We start from the raw sequence: 19,197 nt of genomic DNA, 5'->3' as shown, positions 1-19,197 counted from the left end.
TAAAGCTGTGGAAATTGATACAAACATTTTTAATGAAAACAATCTACAAAAGAAAGTCAGAAGTCTGGAAACTCAAAAAAGGTGTTCAAATCTCGACTCAGCTCGCTTCCAGCGTGCAATGCAAGCATTTAGGTTGGTTCAAGGATGAGTATTTCAATCTATATAATGACGGTGAAGATCCCCGCGAGAATGGATGTTTTCTTTTCCTCGTCGAGGCATGCATAATGCTAATGGGAATACGAAATGTTCACAATGTTTTCCAGAGACGGAAGGCCATGCCATATTCGACGTCACCTCAAAAAATCCATAAAGACATGCATTTGGACTGTCAATTGCCGTGTCTGGTATTTTAACGACAGGCACACAGTGGGTAAATACTTTTGGAATGTGCAATCATGAACCAGGACACAACCTGGCCAAATCTAGGTTCTTTGTGACGTTCACCACCAAATCGGATAGAGGAAAGGCTAAGTACTTATGAAAAGAAAAGACCCCTTAGAAGGCTTCTGAATGGATAAGGAAGGTATTGATTGCGACACCTTCAAGCCCGGAAATAATGTGATCACATGTCTTTTCATGCGCATCTTGCACGTTCCCCTTGAAGCCTTTGCAATGAGAACGTGATTGTCTCGTTCTAACGAAATGTGCTGAGAAGACGCATTCATCAAGGGGGTCAAATCTGGTTTTGCATGTCATTGGATTGTGGTCCAATGCACACATTTCGGGACACTTGTTTACGGCGAGTGCTTGAAAAGCCAGAGCGAAAAATTCCTGTTCCCGAGTCACGTTCTCGATTTCTCGTGTCACCTTGGAGCTTGGAGCCAATGAGAAATCCTATACAGAAAAATGAATCCATTCTCGAAACCCCTTTTTGTGAAGAGTGGAAATAAATGGATTTCACCATCTATTCATAGCACAGGCTATTCAATGAGAAGTAGGTCTCTCTTTTCCTCTCTGCCAAATTGAGCACGTCGAGCAAGTTTTAGCTCCTCACTTGTTTATCTAAGTAGTTGGCAGTAGTTGGTTGACTGGTTAGCTGGTTGGCTGGCTCACTCAAGCTGGAGGTTGAAGTGGTTTTCTCTCAGATCACTTGTCCTCAAAATCAGTGAGTGGAAATCCTTTTGGTCTGGAGGGTCCTGATGGCATGATCAGATGCAAAACCAGATTCTAAAATCATTCCAGGACAAACACTGGGTGGCTTTGTAATGGCTTGAAATTTTCAATGATAATGAAATGCCCTCATGTGCCTCTTCAATCAAGTGCAATAACCTTTGGGCCAAGTTTTGAATCGAACCCACTTTATCCACTCTTTTGCCCGATCCCTCTGTGGCAAGTTTTGTCAAGGGTTCCTTGAGAACTTTCTCAAATGACACTTCAAAACGGGCTTTGTTTGGGCATTCAGCTGAAGAGTTGACACGCCTAAGAGGATCCCTCAATAGCCATCTAAGCCACCGAAAAATACTAGTGCTAGATTTTGTACCAAAGAATTAGATCTCCTTCGCTGGGTCACTGAACGTCACTTCATCGGCGACCCTGCTCCAATCCACCGCCGCTTGGTTTAGAGCAAAGGACTTTCAAAAAGTAAATCAGTATAAAGCGATTCACCTGCCATTGTACGTCGCCGAAATCGCAAATGACAATCTACCTGATCTACGATAGGAAGGGAGACTCTTCTCTTCAAAGAAACCGGAGACGGGGAATGTATAAAATCATATGGTTTTCTTTTGTGTCTGAATTAAGAGCCAGAGAATGTAACCCACATGTATCGATGACTAATTCACTTCCAGTTATTCCAGCTCTACAATAGATGATGGTCAATATTCATAGCACCCACAGTTAGATCATTTCTAATCAAAATGACTACAGCGTCCGTCAGTTTGTCTCTTAAACTTTCCCGAGGGCTCAAAAACTCATTCCACAATGCCCAATTTAGTACTTGAAAGCAATGAGTATAGAGCGGGAGGATATTCGTCAACGAACAAAATAATGTGAAAATATTTCGCTTTTGTTTTCGTCAAAAAAGATAATTTGTTCTTCTTGCAAGAGAGAATCAACGTGTTATTTTTTGCATCTTAATCAAGTCATTTTGTTAATAGCTGTGCTGAAGCGAAGGAGGATCGTTCTATATCTTAAAATTGGTTAATTTTTGACAAAACCGGTTTTGAAATTACGATTTGAAGATGAAGATATTACGTTTTTAGCAATATCTTGAACGGTCCAAAATAAAATTATTTGTAGATCAAATTTTGAGAAAATATGGATTCTTCTAAGTTACTCATTTTTTCTTATAAGCTTTTACGCCTGCACAATATGGGCGTTAAAATTGGGTAATTAGAAAAAAAGATAGAATGATAGTTGAACAGACTTCCCTCATTAATCTATTCTTGCACCGACCTGGCAACAAAGGGATTTGATGCAATTAGGGATATGTTAACCCAAGTACTTCTAAACTTTCCAACGGAGGCTTTTATTGTTGTTACATTCATATCCAGCCTTGAACATTTTTAATTCAATTTCCTAATATTTTCTTTCAGTTATCAGTTCATTCAGTTGCACCATTAACGAAAAAAAAATAATCTTTGATATTTGAAAACTGTTGGATATTTAGCTCTCATTTTTTCCCCTCTCTAGCAATGAGACTTTAGAAATGGCCGCCGTTTCTCTCGACTTCTTTAGTTTCGAAACGGCTTCACAACTCACGCCGTAACTTTCTCTGCCCTACGGTTCGGCACACTGAAATTTCGTCTCAAAGAAATGAGTTGATATCGTGATTTGTAGTGTGAAATTAAAAACTCACACAAAGCCACGCAACAACACATATGATAATGATTTTCTGAAAATGCTTGACACTTCCATCCAATTAGAAATCGCCTGGTTGCACAGAAAGAGAACAAAGACCTAATGACATTGAACTGAGAATCATTTACATGGGATGGCTTCGCAAGAGTCGCTTTGGTGTGACTAATTCTGCTTGTTATCAGAATACTTTTTTGACCCAGATTACTTTACTTCCAACCTACGTTCCATAATCACAATCAGGGCGTGTTCAATGAACACAGATGGTGCAGGGTAACTAATGAGCATTCTCCTTTGAAGTCCAGTTAAACTTGTTCCAAGGTTATAAGATTGTATGACAGTTTAAGAGAAGACTTCAATCAAAGTTGGTTCAAAGTATGAAGAATGCTTGAGAAATCTTCATGCAATCTAAAAGGTGTTTGCTTTTGTGGGAATCGATAGGACCCACCTCTTCCTGAAGTATTAAGGAAGTAGGCTAATGATTGTTGATGAACGAAGACTCGGGCTTGTAGATATGAATGGAAAAATATATCGCTTTGATCAAGGACCGATTTAGTGGCTTAAGTTTTTGGAAACTCATTCGTGATATCCTTGAGCGTAAATGTTTGACGCCTGTGCAACAACAGGACATGATTAATGTTCCGAAGGGGTTTAAAGTAATGAGAAAAAAAACTCCGAATCATTTTCTCACACAATGAATCAGAGTGACCAACTGATATCTTTTCAGATTTGAAGAACCAAATGGTGTTGGGAAAAAGAGAAATAGCTCGAAACAGACCAGATCATCCCTCAATGACATTTTCAGACTCGTCCTCCAACTCGTCATGCAGACAGTTAGTTTCTCAACCATTTCTAAAAAAGAGGATTTCAAATGACATTGAAGACCAACTCCCACTCAAAATCGAGGCAGATGAACAATTTGAAGAGAAGGGCAGGTGGATCGCTATTTGTTTTTGAAAGCAATTGGCATCCCTCCCAAATATGTTCCCCCAAAATAGTGATCTTTGTGACTCACGCCAAAGGGGGCGAGAACGAGTGAATTAGGCGGCCAAAAGAACCGTTGCCTCCATCTGCAAGAGTTTGAGCTTTCCCTCACGCACGTTATAATCACGCCTAACAACTAGACAAACTCAATTTCTCATCTGATACGTGGCGAGACGCTTTTACTAAATATCTTTGTAAATACACATTTCTCAAAGCAGTCAAAGCATTTGGCAAATATTGTCATTTCAGGCAAACGTTGAGTCTTTCAGTCACACATGTTTCTCAACATTAAAAACGTCATTGACGTAAGAGAAGACGAGAAGTTGTCATCTAATAAATTAAAAAGATATAGATTACTTTTGAGTGGTATGAGCAGCGTGATCATGTCAGACTTTGAACCTCTCTCCCCTGTTTAAGTGCCACATGATTGGACTTCTACCTGAACGCCCAAGTCCAGCCATTTTGGAAATTGGCAGTTATGGCTCAAGTATACAATTTCAACAAATCATTACTGAAATCTCTTAGATGCATTGATGGCTTGAAAATATGCAGAATGGGTGGATATTGATGGTTACTTTCTGTCATGGCTAAGAACAGGATGAACCAACATAACATCCTTCAGTTATTAAAATGTCAGAGACGTTCTTCCCCTAAAAATGAGCGGCTTCCGTCTTTACTACAACCTCCAAGGATCAGACTTTTGTCATGAGGCGACTGGGAACCGAAAAAATATCAAAGGTTCTTCATTTCCTTCTTTCAAGAGCTTATGACGTCTCATGATGTTCTCCTTTTTACAAAAAATGTCAACTTTTCATTGGATTCATCGCCATCAAAGGCCTCCCCTTCCCTCCCGATTACCGAAAAGCATAAATCAAGGGCATTCTACGAACGACTGAACTAGGTATAATTGCATCACCTTGCAGGGATGATAGCAAATTTGATGACAAAATTGGCTTCTATCCACGAAAAGAGCGTTGAAGTGAAAAGCAAAGGCATTTCGGTGTGGCCGATTCTGGCTTTTATTTGATTATTAGCTGAGCAAGCACTACGGTTTTTGTCTGGTCTGGAATTGCGGGGCTTTGAACAGAGATTTACACCAAAATTTGACACTATGCTTACCGATAACGTCCAAAGGTTTTAAAAACCGGAACCGTATGTAAAAAATAGTTGGCAAAATCAATTCTTATTTATGAAACTAATTTTTCAGAGAATGTCATTTCAAAGTAGTACGGATAGCCAAATAAAGAAAGAAGCTGTACTTGATCATCCACAAGGGACTGACTTGTTTGCCACAGATTGACGAAGCAGCTCTGAGGGCATACATAGAACAGACATCAAAGTCATTTAGTGAAGGAATGCTCCAGAGTCGGTCCCTCTTTCATTGAGAACGCCATCATTGAAGAGGGGGTCGCTTGGCAGCAAGCAGCTTCCCTTCCCTTACAGCCTAACACTAGGGTGACTAGTTTCAACACATGAAAACTTGGCCAACAAATTAGAAATTGGAGAGCCTCTTCAATAGTCACTAAATAGTATCATCTAAATCATCACACATGCCCCAAAATCTAAGCAAAATATCATTTCATGATAATTTCATGACACATCAAACCCGGATATCAACATGGCTTACAGGTGTGCTGTCCTAAATTCATTTTTATAAGCACATCGATTCAAGCCAACAATCGAAAACTAACTACGCGTAGGCCTAACGAACATTTTTGTAGCAATTCAAAATGGTCGTCCTAAAAGCAGGGAATGCCCTCTGGTAAAGTGGCCCAACTCGGTCGGATCTCCTGGCCTCAGATTCAGACAGAGTGGCAAAAGAGAGAGAGAGAAAAGAGTGAATGGGGGACCGACTCGAGTAACTCTCGAATTGCGCATCAAAAATATGAGTACATGCGAGGAGCCTTAGTAGCCGGTGGATAATATCGGACTCCCAACGTGAGTGGGCTTTCCTTGGTAACAAATTACAAGAGGCTATAAATGATTGATGTAACACTTAAAAATGAGGGATAAGAACAAAATAAGTAAAAGATGGCTCTAATTGGAAGAAGCCACATGTTCAAGCAAAATAATGTAGTCTCTAAACGCCCCCTTGTCGCTTTTTACCTTGGAGATATTGCTCTCATACCTGAACCTCAACCCAGTTGTAGACCCGATGATATAGTATTAAGTCACTGTGACACTTGTTCATATTGCGTAGTAGTCCAGTTTTAGAGCAAGAATGAGGCAAGCTAAAAACTAACCCATGTTCAAAAACGTTCAATAACAAGAAATAATCCAGTTTGGGCTCAAGATGGAAGCTCGTGAGCAAACATAAACCAAGGTAACACCTTGAGCCGTTTTAATTCCACAACCGAATATTATCCCTGAACGAAAATGATCAGAGAACGAAAACACATTCTGTCCACCGAAAACATCACTTTTGATTCAATTAAACATAGGACTGTGAATGACATTCATGTCTTTGTCAAGTATGCATTAGGAGGATGCAAAATGAGTTGTTGTTTTTTGTCCTGAAGTCGGTGTTTACGTCAAGGTCATGGCAGTCTGTCAACAATTTATTTCGTATGTAAGCGTCTGCATCTCGCCATTAATACTGCAATAAAAGTAACAAAAAGTTGGTTGGTCCGTAAAGTGATGCCCAAGTTTGTCGATTGGAGTCAGAAAAGCCGGTCTATGAATATGATGAGTGAGATATTGCACAAACCATTGTCAGTAAAATTTGGTATGTCACAGTGGTGTCTCGCAGTCATGGATAATATTTAGTCGAAATTGTTTTGTTTAGCTGTCCTGTCCAAGAGCAATGTAATAGTCTGGGGAAAAACCAAAGAGTTCATGGTCGAGTCGATATTTGTCAAAAAGGTCACGGATGTCGTTTTTCGAGATCTGGGAGAAGTAATGCTCCTCTATCTCCCGGATTCCAGACTTTGGTTGCCACAGAGTTTCAGTCCAATCCAGTTGACCACTGCGATTGCCTAACAATTCGGCGAAAACCTATGGAAAAAAGACACTTGTTAGAATGATTCTGGAGCAGGGCAACTTTTGCCGGAACACTAATAACGCCTTACGGTTAGCAATCTAATAGGATTAGTATTTTTAAACAGGATTGTTAGTAGCAGAAATGTACGGTCGATAAGGAGTTTGACCAAAATAAGACCACACAATATATCACATACTATTTTTTATAGGGCCGTTGGTAGGCAGTTTGATATCAACCTATCCTAAATGGCCAACAAACATTGCCAGTTTATTAGTTCAAATAGTCACACTTACTTTAGAATCCTCCTTGATGTGATCCAAATGCAGAATATAATGAGGTTGATTAAGAGGGTTGCAGACGCCACATTGTTTCCAATATGGATCCCAAGCAGCGCTATCGCCAAGGCCATCAATCATACCGGTATCTATAGCTACCGATTGTCCATGAAGGTTGTTTTCTTCCAAAAATTCAGCGTACTCCATGGGTCCTCTCAAGATGATATCTACGAAATCTTGGAAAGTGATTTCGCCCCCTTCTTCTTCATTGGTGTGGGCATTGAAGACTTTTTCGTATTTGGACCTGGGGAAATAAAATAATAAGATCAAAATTCATTGACTTTTGTACTGAATGCTAAATTTAAAATAGTTCAATTAGGATGCAATTCTTCACACGTGAAAGAGGATCTCAGTCATGGCCATTCTCTTGAAAAATGACTAGGAAGTGCCAGATGAATGCATGCGGGAGATAGTCGCAAGAATCTTCTTCACCCATACATTCAACTGAATCAGGAAGTGGTGATGCTCAATTGGCCTTAATGGAAGAACCGAGCCAGTGCCAATGCTTCTTGTTCAACTTAAAATACTTATATCTACTACTTGTGCGAAGACGCTCAAAGGAATACAATACAATGAGCTGATTTTGTTACGTGAATCATTTTTACCTGTAGGCAGAAACCAGCCGCTCCAAAGGATGTCGAACAATAATGGCTTTCCTGGCATCTTTAAGGGATCTGGGAAAATTGCTCTTGAAGTTACTCTTCTTGCCATCTACGGTCGTACCTCCGACATATCCACGATTGAAGAAGGTAACGAAGCTTGCTTTAGCCACACGGTCCAACTTGCACATGGCAAGATCAGATTGGGGATCATAGATGTATCTCTCATATGGAACAACTTGGCTCAGCATCGCTCGCTCGGGTCTCATGAAGTCGCTATACTTCATGCAAATGTTCTGCAGGCCTTCATATCGTTTCTCCATAGCTTGCTTGGCATTGTAGTGACCCACGGGATTGAATTTAGACTCCTTAGTCAACAGGATCGCATCCTCCGTTTCGGTAACCACTCTTTGTCGAGGATTGACCTCATCTGAATCATTGCTACTCGAGGTGGGAAAGGAGTCGAAGTTTTCTTGTTGCTTTCGTGGCAAGATCTCCAGGAGTTTGAGGGCTATTTGTTCTCCCACATCTTCCATTGATGTTCCACTGTATTGGTACGCCACGAGGGCCATGCTCAGTGAGCAAACTAGGCCCACAGAGTAAAAATTCACAACTTTGCTCATTTTGCTCCCTTGATGTTGAACCTTTGATGGTAAATTTGTTTTCTTCGTCAATCCTTGCCTCTTATTCGTCATAAGTAAAAGGTATTTTAAACCACGTATCAGCAGTGGAGAGACACACCTCCTCACAGACAAACCAGTACCAAGTATATGAAGAATTTGGCATACTTTTCAAAACCTAAGGTAGAGGGGCAACAGTGAAGGTTTCGTCAGCACTTTCGGAAATTTTTCCTTTATTCACATGTAAGAAGAGAATGGGGAGAGGAGGTAGGAGTAGAATAGAGGAGAGGAGAACCATGACCAGTAGTTGCTTTGGCTGCCTTCTGACAAAGTAAAAGGCCTGATTTCTCGTTGGTCGTGCCTAGGAAAATTACGAGATGTAGCCATCGAGCCACATGAGACTATGCTTAGTACATGTGGCACTACATGAGTTGCTCTCATCCAACTGACCATTTGCTAAACTTAACGTCCAATCCCGTTTGGTTGGAATACATATTGAATGGCGCTTAGCTGGCTTTTTACCCACAACTAGCTTATCCTGCCTTAGGAAAGACCGCAATTAGATGATCCGAAAAGAAATGGTTGGGATATCTTTGCGTTTTCTCTCTTTTCAAACGAATCTTCCCGTTGAACGAGCCTAATGGGTTAATCATTTTTGAATTTACTGTTTTAGCATGATGAATGGAAGAATCTAATTCACTCTGAAGTTTCGTAGAACATGCGAAGTATCAAGAGCTGAAATCTTCATTCTAATATTTACGTTCTATTTCTATCAAAGGAGACTGGTTTTCAACGTGGTAGAGACAACCTAAATTGGACAAACGTTAAAAACGTATACTGTACATGGTGCAGGTACACTGATTTGTCGCTTAGCAATCAATGTTGCGCTGGTTAGGCATTGTAGGAATCAGGGTTACAAATAATTAACCAAATGCTGCTAGAACATTTTAAATGATGAGTGAAGCAAAATGTGTGAAAGTTAGATTCAACAAATGCACTTCCTCACTACTAAAATGTTTCCTCAAACTGAATTTGATTGCAATCTCGAACCGGTGGATGAGTCCTGACGACACTAATTCATGCCACAAAAACATGGGATTCGTGTCAAAACACACATCAAGGCCTAAGAATTGCGATTCTAACGATCGATAACTCGACATCTCATCATATCTTTAAAGATAGTAACCGAGAGAAAAATTTAAGGAAGTCCTCAGCTCTTGGTTGGGACTGTAAACAGGAATTAATATTGCTTTTGTATCCATTGCGCACACCTTTATATGCGCACTGATACAAAACGCTTCATAGTTGAAATACAACCCATCTACATGATGCTGTTGGTTAATTACGAACTCTGTATCAGGTTATGTTGACTAGCCCTCTAGGTTATGGTATTGTCACCGAAAATAACTTCCTCTTCCCTTCCCCCCAAAGTTCAATGCTTTTGGACTCAGGTGGATTCGAACACTGAAACTTTACGAAGCTGGTACGTCCGAGAGAAGCGAGGAGAGCAGTTTTAGCTAAATAACATCGAAGATATACATTTCTTGACCAATAGTTAAAGAACAAATTTGCTCATCCAAGTAAAGCGGAGGCAAAAAATGTGGAACGCTTCACGATTTTGCGTGTCATCCTTGCGCAGGGGCCATGCTAATCTTCTCTGTATCGTTCCAATTTTAGTATATGTACTGCCGAAGCAAGTACAACGATGAGGGGAAAAAGTTGGACTCTTATACACCCACAACTAGCATGTTAACTAGTCCAAGGATTTGTCCATAACATTGGTGTAACCTTTAGCCTCACATCACTTTACTCGCAAGAAAATGTGAAGATATTTCTACCATATCATTTTTTTCCATTGATTACTTAGTATAGAAAAAAACTTATTTCCTATTTGGAAAACGTTAGACAACCGTAATAATAATCGTATGATAGTTTTCTGGCTCCAAAGTACATATGCTTAAAACCACAAGGCCTCTGAATCGGTCTTCGAGGAATGGAAGCAAACTAAGAGGCGTTGGGTACCAGGACTACCAACCTCCTCCTCCAATGAATGGCCTTACTTTTGCTGACGACACGGGTTTTTCCGGCTAACAAGGCCTTTCCTGGCCTTTTCTGGCGAGCCTTTCCCCTTCGGCAGAGGAGAACCGAGCTTTCCAAAAGAATGAATGCAGGAAAAGCACTAAATCAGGCGAGGAAGAAAGCAGCCAAAACAGGATCGTGGTGGGCTTTGCCGTCATCAAGCTATTATCTAGGTTACGTCGAAGTTCTCTTCACTAATCTCGTAGTTCAGTAGGCAGGATTCGAGTATATTAGATTAACATAGAATTAGAGAACCATGCATAGGTACTGAAGGTCAAACTCGTATTCCAAGAAGTGAGTAGGAGGTCCTACCTGTCATCTGAAGGATTTGGCGAAGTCTGCAATGCTTTAAACGGGGATAAGTTGAGTAAATTCACAAGTCACGATCACGTATACTTAACAAAAATAAAATTTAACTTTCCAAAAATAACCACGTGTCCATGATTCTCAATTCTTTAGTCACTAAACAGTGTTGCGAGTACTCGATTCATACCAACCAAAATGTATTCATCTATATACGATATCTCGTTTAGCAGTGTTACTGGGGTTGGCTTGCCTTTGTCGGTTAATTTCCTGCGTAATTTAAAATCAGACGGTGGGGTAAAAATCCTAATCCTTTAGATTATTCACACAGGATCGAGTGGCAAGAGACACAACTGGCTCTTGAAGAGTCAGATCTGTCAGCGCTGACTTTACGATTTACTAAACCGGATTTGTGCTCTTCTAGAAGGCTGAGCCAAATCATGTAGGGCTGCGAGTAAGTTTTTAACAGAGACCCGACTCGAGTCAAAACGGTCTTTTCATTACTTTAAAAAACTGGACCCGTTTGAAAAGTTTAACCTAAGTCCAGATTTTCTAACACGTCTTTACTTAATGATGGCTGGTTTTGTTGGTCAAAACATATAGGGCCTAAAATGAATGAAGTAGAGTGATTCTAGCAACTTTTTTCTCCAATCAAATTTGTTGAATTATCCAACTCAGTGGCCCTGTCCATGTTCCATAGGTTTAGGATCAAACAAAATCTGACGATTGCCAACTCTCGCACTTATTATGATTTTCGTCAACACATTAAGGGCACTATTCAAGGGATCCAGTATGAAAGAAAGTTGCAGCACAATCATGTAGCTTAGTGATGGGAATTGCCGGCATCGACGTTTCCTTTGAGGAATTTTCGGGACTTAATATTCATCTAATCTCTGCTATGCTGTTTGCTCTGCCTCCGGCTTACCCTAAAATATCATATGACCTTTTCATTTGTAAAGAGATGATGATCCAATTGGGTACTTTTCTTCGAAATGAGACTTAAACTCAAACACTGTGCATTTTTTTCGTGTTTATCTAAACTACAAAAGGAAAACTAAGTAACTAATCAGTTCGTTGAAGAATTAATGCCTTAATAAGTCGTAATTTTGAATCAAAAAGAGGAATTCACGTGAAAACTATTTCTCTTATGAGGCTAATATTGATCCATGCAAGAGTTGAAATGAAAGTCACTATTGTTGCTTTTCTAGATAAGTTGATGGCTTAAAATGAAAGGCACGGCAGAGTCTCGACGGAAATATTTCCCATGAATGTCAAATTGACAACTTTACAGGCACGTATTTTCATTCTTTAGTACACGAGCGCATTAACTCTGCCCTCTCTTTACGTGTTCCAACAACTGCAGTTTAGGCATTACCACATCCCTGACAAATGGGTATATTATGACTTAAAAACCAGCATTTTAGTCTTCCTGACTCATGGCTCATGGGGCTGACAAGTTTCATTAACGTCAAATGACAATTTGCATAATAATAACGTCATTTAGTGTGTCGTGTTGACGTTCATTATTTCGAAGGTGATCCTGGATCATGCATTCCCATTTTCAGTGACTCAGGGCAGTGGTACCTTCTCGAAGTGGCCTTTTCTTGCGGAGCAAAAGGTTGATGACCCTCCCAACAACCCTGGCACGCTTTGATGCATCATCCTATTCCACCAATTCTGCGTTTTCTGCCTGTCTCGGGCCAACTTCTTGAAGGCAAGAAGAGATCATGCAAAGATGTTCGGGAAAATCTTCTCCTCACGAACCAAAGCTGGCAAGCTTTGAAGCAAGCTTTGAGGCAAGCAATGAAGCTAGGCCACCAACTGGCCCGACGACTGGTCCTGTGGTTGGTGGTATTGGAAGCCTCAACCAAGGGGCCATTATGAGGGAAGAAGTAATACCCAATTCATGTGTTGTGGCTATCGTGACCTCGTTCTTTTCGAACCACTTCATAGTTGGTGGTGGTTGGGTGCTAGTCATGTGGATTATGTCAGATATCCGAAAAAATACTATGATGGGGCGTAAGCAGATCATTTCTAAAATGAATAGAAGAATCGGTTACAATGTTGGCGCCTAATTATGAAAGGAAAAAATCCTATTATTCTCATGCATACCCATTAATAGATCAAGCCAATTTTGGTCTATACGGATTAGCTCTCCCGGGGAAATAGGAGAGGTTTACTTTGAAATAAGAGAAGTGGTTGCTTGGTCCTTGGACGAAAAAGAGAAGGCCCTTATTATGGCCTCTAATTGAGAACGTAAATTGGATTCATCGGAAAAGAATCTCTAGCTCTGTTATATTCATTGGCCTAATATAGTACGAACGGGATACACTTGTAAACAATAATGGGAAGTTCCAGTGAATACGTAGTTGAGAAATTAATCTAGGCATTTGAGAAATTTCCATCCAACTCTCATTACCACCTTGAATTATTTCAATCAAAAAGTACCTAAGGGGGCAATTCGAGGTGAGACCCTGAAGCTATTTCATTAAACCATGGCATATGTATATACAAAGCATATTGCAAAACATGATAATGCGCAAAAAAGGACAACTTACACAAAATTGCAATGCTACATCATGCCAAATTCGAAATTACAGCGGGTCAGTAATACAAATGAATACTCCAATATTCCACACAGCTGTTTCAAATATTCATGACAATCTCATTGCCAAGCTCCGAAACCGCACTTGAATTTCCATATTCTAATGATCTCTTTTTTGGTTCCTCGACCTCACATACTTCAACAAATTCACAATCATGCATTCCAGTTCCCGAACGAATGAGTTAGTGTGGGCCGCATTGATTGGTGACTTGGCAAGTTCAACCTTTCTTGAATTTTCTACAACGAATCCATTCAACACACACATCAAAGGCGTCATACAGTATGTACGCGTACACAGCTAGCTCCCCATTACGTTTCTTTACTTAAACATCACAATCATAAGGACACAAATTGCCGCAACAGAAGATTTGAGATTTTGCCTCCAGCCTTATCTACCAGGATATGGACGCACCAACGTGGGTAAAGCCATCTTTCTGGTGTTATGAAATACACACGCCTAACTCTCGACTCAAACCGGAAGAAGGAACTATGAACCAATAAAAACCTTCAGCCCAGTTTAAGATTGCTTGAATCTTCGTTTTGGGGGCGCTAAGTCTTCCTTGATTGAACCAGATGAGGATTGCAGTGTCGTTATTTCTGATGGATAAGAACATTGAACAATGTTTTCGAACTCGGCACAAGATAAGGATGTATTAGCAGTTCTTCCTCCAGAACGGAAATGTAAGGCAGTTGCATCGCACAGACAAATTTCTTGGCAACAGGGCCTACCCTTGTAGGCCCACCATTGAAGGCCATTTGCAAGGGATCATAATTTGAAGCAAAAGAATCAAAGAGCTTCCTTCCTTCTTCCAAAGGGATTAAGTTCCTCCTTAGGAATCTCAATTACCCGGGAAGCCTTCCATGAATTTGATATGTGGGTAGTGGAAGCATTGACGTCAATCTCCGAGGTAAAGGTAGAATGTTAGGTTGAATTTTCATTCCCAATAAGTCTACAATTATATGCCAATGCATTCGCCATCATGATCTATGTCTCAGGGCATCATTTATCCTTGATTAATTTAGCACATTGATAAAATGAATGCGTGTAATTGATGTCAGAAACATTAAAGTTTAGCACAGGGCGACATTGAACGAAGCAACCATTGGGAGTGAATGTTGTCGAATGAGGAAGACCTTTTGGCACCCTGTAGGTTGTAGCTCGGAGGGTACATGGCCAATCGGTTAATTTGTATTTGTCCTTAAAGTCAAGGGTAAATTCAAGGCACTTTGATGAGGATGATGATCGTAACGCGCTTCAATGGAAATTGGAAAATTGAAGGTCTGCCTGCCTTCAAGAATACGATCACCCAAAATCGGAACGCTTTGGTTTCAGGCTATGATCGAAAACGTAGGCCTGAATATTTCATTGCTGCATACGTAGTAGACTAGATAGGAAAATTCAAAAGAAGAGCAAACGTTTCTACTGCCATAACGTACTGCGTCTTTTCTCCCCTGGATATTGATTGCGTTAAACAGTAGTCGCAACCAAATCAATAACGTTAATAATATCTCGACCAGCTTTAAAACGACTTACGTCGTAGGTGACTTTTGAGAAGAGGAGTGGGAACTTACGGAACTTACTTGGGAAATGATCGGAGTGATGCATAAATAATGACAGGAACGTTCGTTCGTTGTGTGATTGGTGGCAGGGCTTTTAGGGAAGAAAGTCGACGTTTCAATAATTTGAAGGCAATTATATGCTGTGAAAGACAATGGCCAGTTTAATGATGCTTCGTTGAGCATGGTGCCTTTTGTTCTGAAACGATGTAAATCTCGAATATAATCAGTATTTTTGGTTCCGCGCAGTACCAATTATACGCGCATAAATGGGCACTTCCAATCGTACAATGCAGTTTAATTTATGGTTATCGAATGAGCCAAAGGTTCCGATAATGTTAATTTTCATACCGAGGAAGGATGGTGTTTTGCATCATATGAAAGGATCCTTTGGTTGATGGCCACGTGTTTCCCGAGCTTTGACATAATTGAATATTTCCTTGGTTCATCAATTAGCCATCATCCCCAAGAATGATGGTTTCTTGTCCAAAAACGTTTTTATGAGTAACATTAGTACCCACTATGTGGTTATGTTTAGTTCTTCAAAATTACGCTGAAGTAATTTGGCAGTTAAGTACGACTCAATTCCTGAGATTCAAATACAGCTTGCGCCCTCTAGCTTCTTTCAGATTACATAGCTTTTTCAGGTACAAACTAAAGCCAGTTCTAAGTTTTGAAACCTTTTCAAATGAAAAAAAGTTAAGATTTTATGATCAATTGTTTGCGCTCATTTCATTTTGCATTATTTCAGTGTACGTATATTTCATCCTTTGCCTCAATACAAATTTGTTCTCTCGAATCTATAAGATGCGTTCCCTGAACAATAGTCGATCTGAACTTGTATGGCCGTAAAACATCTTCCGTTTCTTCGAGCGCTGTTGTTTTGGCCCTTTTTAGGGAATTTAGCCACACCTCACTTAACCTGACCTGACCTAATGCAATCCAACGCCAAGACCTCTTTGATGCAAGGCTCCTTATCTTGCAGGACACGGATGCAAAGACTTAATAGGGATGATAATCAACCATTAAGTAAAGAAAAAAAATCCGAGTTGTGAGATTCGAAATATTAACGCTCAAAAATCAGCAAGGAGGCGAATAGTGAGGCTATGAGAATGAATTGTTTTACTGCCTTCTTATTAAGATAATTACATATTCTATAACTATATACGTTCTTTTGTTTTCTATGGTTGTACTATGACCAACTCCCACTTGGAAAAAGTGCCAGCTGACAAAAAAACGGAAGATACATAACGCTAGAGTTGTGGTAGAACTCTGTTGAACGCCAGTGCTCAATTTTGAACTTTGTGGAGTGGAACAGGACGGTCCAGGCCTATCAAGGCTTCTCTTCAAGGTCTCATCTCCTCCTATCACAATGTCGGCCTTGGAGCAAGCCATCGACGAGCCCGGAGAGGTTCCCGAATTGGGTTCTGAGCACGAAAATGATCCCGTCAAAGTATTCCACGATCTCCAACCCGCTCCGTTTCCCGCCAATCCTGCCCTCTAAGAAGAGCCTGAACCTCCACCATATCAGGCCTGGTTTGATCCCAACGAAACGATTTTGGCAGGAAACAGTGAGGTCACGTTCTTCATCACACCGATGGTCACGCCTAAAGCCATGAAACCCGATTTCATCAGTAAAACTCGCTTGGTCACGCCCTTAAGTAAACTAAGAGGCACTGCTCCTGATGACTTGGTTCTGGAATGCGAATGGGAGGCGTGTTCAGAGCCAGCCTCTTCTAACTTGCTAGAGTATTTGTCTCATGTCTCAGGTCATTTGAAGGATGTAACGGTTAGATTGACTGAGAGTGGGGATTCCAGTACGGTCGATCGGGTTTTCGTTTGTCTCTGGCAGGAATGCGGCTTTGAAACGCCCCGAGCGCGAGAAATGATTCGACACATTAACTATCATGCTTATCACACCAAAATTAAGTGGTTAGGCCGGATGGCCATCGAGAAAGCGGGTTTAAATAGGTGTAATCTGGACGATCATCAGCGCAATTGTGTGCCCGATGTGACGATGGCACTGAAATGCGGCTGGGTCGGCTGTGATATGGGCGTACAGGAATTTGAAGAGGTCCAGAAATTCTACTGGCACGTGGACAGTCACGGCGAGGAGATGCGGCATGTCAAGGGAGAGATCGCTTGTCAGTGGGCGGATTGCCAGGTCAAGGTGGGCAGTGCGTCCAAATTAAAGGGTCATTTAAAGACTCACAGTCAAGAGCGAGCCGTTGGATGTCCCAATTGCGGTGGTCTCTTCGCGTCTCGCTTCAAACTGATGGATCATTGCGATCGACAGATTTTGGGCGACAGTCATAAATGCTCGTATTGCAACAAGGGTTTTGCCAATGAGCGCCTCTTAAGGGATCACATGCGGTCTCATGTGAATCACTATAAGTGTCCTTACTGCGATATGACCTGTGCCACGCCCTCAAATTTAGTGTCCCACATCAATTATCGTCACAACGAAGAGCGACCCTGCGAATGTCACGTTTGTGGCAAGGCTTTTAAAACGGAGAGTGCTCTCAAGAGCCATTTACGAAGTCATTTGAGCACGTTCGAAGAGGTGTGTCCGTATGAAGGCTGCGAATTCAGCCGGAGAAGCCGGAAAGCCATTCTCAATCACATCCGGAGGGATCACGAGAAACTCGGGGGCATGTATCTGTGTCATCTGTGTGACAAACGCTTCACTTGCGGCGAGAACCTCAGTCGACATCTCATCCGGGTGCACAAATTCAAGTTGCCCAGTGGGCATTCCCGATTTCGGTACAAGAAAGACGACGAAGGTTTTTACCACCTACAAACCGTTCGATTCGAGAGTGAAGAGGTGTGCGAGCCCATTGCTATGGAGGAGGAGGAAGAGGTGGAACCAGAATCGGACTTTTAAGTCAACATTTAGTGCCGACGATTCTCACGTACTTGCCTTTAGAATGGTGATTTTTTTTTTATCTCCGCCACTTGTAGTGGTTTGACTGTGCTACAAATACTATGTTTAAATTCCGGTATAGTGATTTGGATATAGAAACGAATTTACCTGGCAATGTTTATGAGTCATATTTAAGGCCTTTTCCTAGTTCACACAAGCGCAGTTGTTTGACAATTTTGTTGCAACTGAATTTGTGGCACCGAAGAGAATGGTATTGTTAAGGACAAGAGTTTAATTCACAGTAGATGGGATTTCATTTTGCTTGCAATAGTGAAATCTTCATTGCATTTGAGCTTTACTCAAGATTGGTATTTTCGTCTGCGGATTGGCCTAGCCATTTAGTCTTAGACCTGCGGATATATTAAACAAAGGTCAGGAGGAATTCGTTGTCTTGATTAACCTAGATTCTCGAGGACGTGAAGGTGCTTCCAAATGCACAGAGTACACGGTACTAAATGCCATTAATTTAGAAAAATGGCCGGACGAGGGGAGCAAAATGTTATCTAGAATTGAAGGGGACCGAGGCCATCACAAGATCGTAGCAGGTAATTGTTTCACTGTACATTTTTGCGTTTAATTCATCTTTCAATATTTTGTTTTCTAATGAAAGATAGACTTACTTAAGCTGTTCCCATTCTTAATTTTGCGAACTTCCTTACAGCTACTGGCAATGGAATCGCAGTAGTTCAAGACGAAAAATATATTCATTTTGCTTAACATTTATTATCATCTATTATTTGATCGACCAACGAACTATAGTTGGCGGATCTGGCTAACCCTTGAATATATGGTTGATCAGGAATTAATTTCAAAAACTGTTCCAAGTCTGACTTAAATCCTACTACTGGTTCAACGCTTGTATACTACCAACGCATATAATTTGAGTTTTTTTTTCAGACCTGCCATTTGCAACATTTCCAAAGAAGTATTTCCAGGTGGCGGAAATATGTTGGCATCAGGTATTTGGTAGTATAGACAAATCAGTGGGTCAAAACGAACTATGGTTGTATATTCTATTGATTAAACATGTTGATAATTAGTCTGAGTAAAGGAAGAACGCAATTGGTGCTAATCGGCGCCGAGGAGGCTACATCTTCCCACCAGATCCTTGCATCTCAAAATCAAGTTTCAATCATTTCGTGGGCATCTTTTAATGTCTTCCTCGTCCTCGAAGTAAAGCCAAATTTGCTCCATCGTCTTCGGATTTCTTCAATAGGTTGACATGTACGATCTTTGATTTTCCGTCTTCTCCTTCGATCTTCCAAGTTACACCGTTAATCTGTTCCACAAGTCAGAACAGTCCAATCCATAATGCACCCAACTACTTGCTCTGTCCAGAGCCAAATCGTTGCCTCTTCATCCCCAATCTGAAGACTCCTTAGCGGCACTTGGTGTCTCTTGTCGTTCTCCAATTTT

General features: G+C 40.9%; 2 protein-coding genes and 1 non-coding gene across 5 annotated transcripts in view; 1 reads left to right on the top strand and 2 right to left on the bottom strand.

The window, feature by feature from the left end:
• The window catches only part of LOC131886347 (hydroxymethylglutaryl-CoA lyase, mitochondrial-like), a 29,598-nt gene extending 18,717 nt beyond the window's left edge, over positions 1 to 10,881 (bottom strand). The window contains exons 1-4 of one of the 3 annotated variants that reach the window (XM_059234640.1): positions 10,706 to 10,881; positions 7,701 to 8,492; positions 7,054 to 7,339; positions 6,057 to 6,774 (exon numbers count right to left, since the gene is read on the bottom strand). In XM_059234640.1, coding sequence (XP_059090623.1) covers positions 6,562 to 6,774; positions 7,054 to 7,339; positions 7,701 to 8,389 — 1,188 coding nt within the window. In that variant the 5' untranslated portion in view covers positions 8,390 to 8,492; positions 10,706 to 10,881 and the 3' untranslated portion in view covers positions 6,057 to 6,561. Of the gene's footprint in view, positions 1 to 6,056; positions 6,775 to 7,053; positions 7,340 to 7,700; positions 8,493 to 10,374; positions 10,509 to 10,705 lie in introns of those variants that run through there. The other 2 variants (XM_059234641.1, XM_059234642.1) reach the window with 2 other exon arrangements.
• LOC131887520 (U6 spliceosomal RNA) lies at positions 9,909 to 10,015 on the bottom strand. Its single transcript, XR_009374043.1, has one exon. It is a non-coding gene; the product is annotated as a U6 spliceosomal RNA (small nuclear RNA).
• A 5,215-nt stretch (positions 10,882 to 16,096) lies between the features above and the next one.
• LOC131886832 (histone H4 transcription factor-like) lies at positions 16,097 to 17,896 on the top strand. Its single transcript, XM_059235249.1, has one exon. It carries the CDS (start codon positions 16,456 to 16,458, stop codon positions 17,740 to 17,742), a length of 1,287 nt encoding a protein of 428 aa, XP_059091232.1. The 5' UTR covers positions 16,097 to 16,455; the 3' UTR covers positions 17,743 to 17,896.
• The last annotated feature ends 1,301 nt before the right edge of the window (positions 17,897 to 19,197 follow it).

This window comes from Tigriopus californicus, chromosome 9, assembly GCF_007210705.1.
Source record: "Tigriopus californicus strain San Diego chromosome 9, Tcal_SD_v2.1, whole genome shotgun sequence".
Taxonomy (NCBI): domain Eukaryota; kingdom Metazoa; phylum Arthropoda; class Copepoda; order Harpacticoida; family Harpacticidae; genus Tigriopus; species Tigriopus californicus.
The sequence above is the reverse complement of the archived record's forward strand: the minus strand, read 5'-3'. Positions and strand labels throughout refer to the sequence as shown.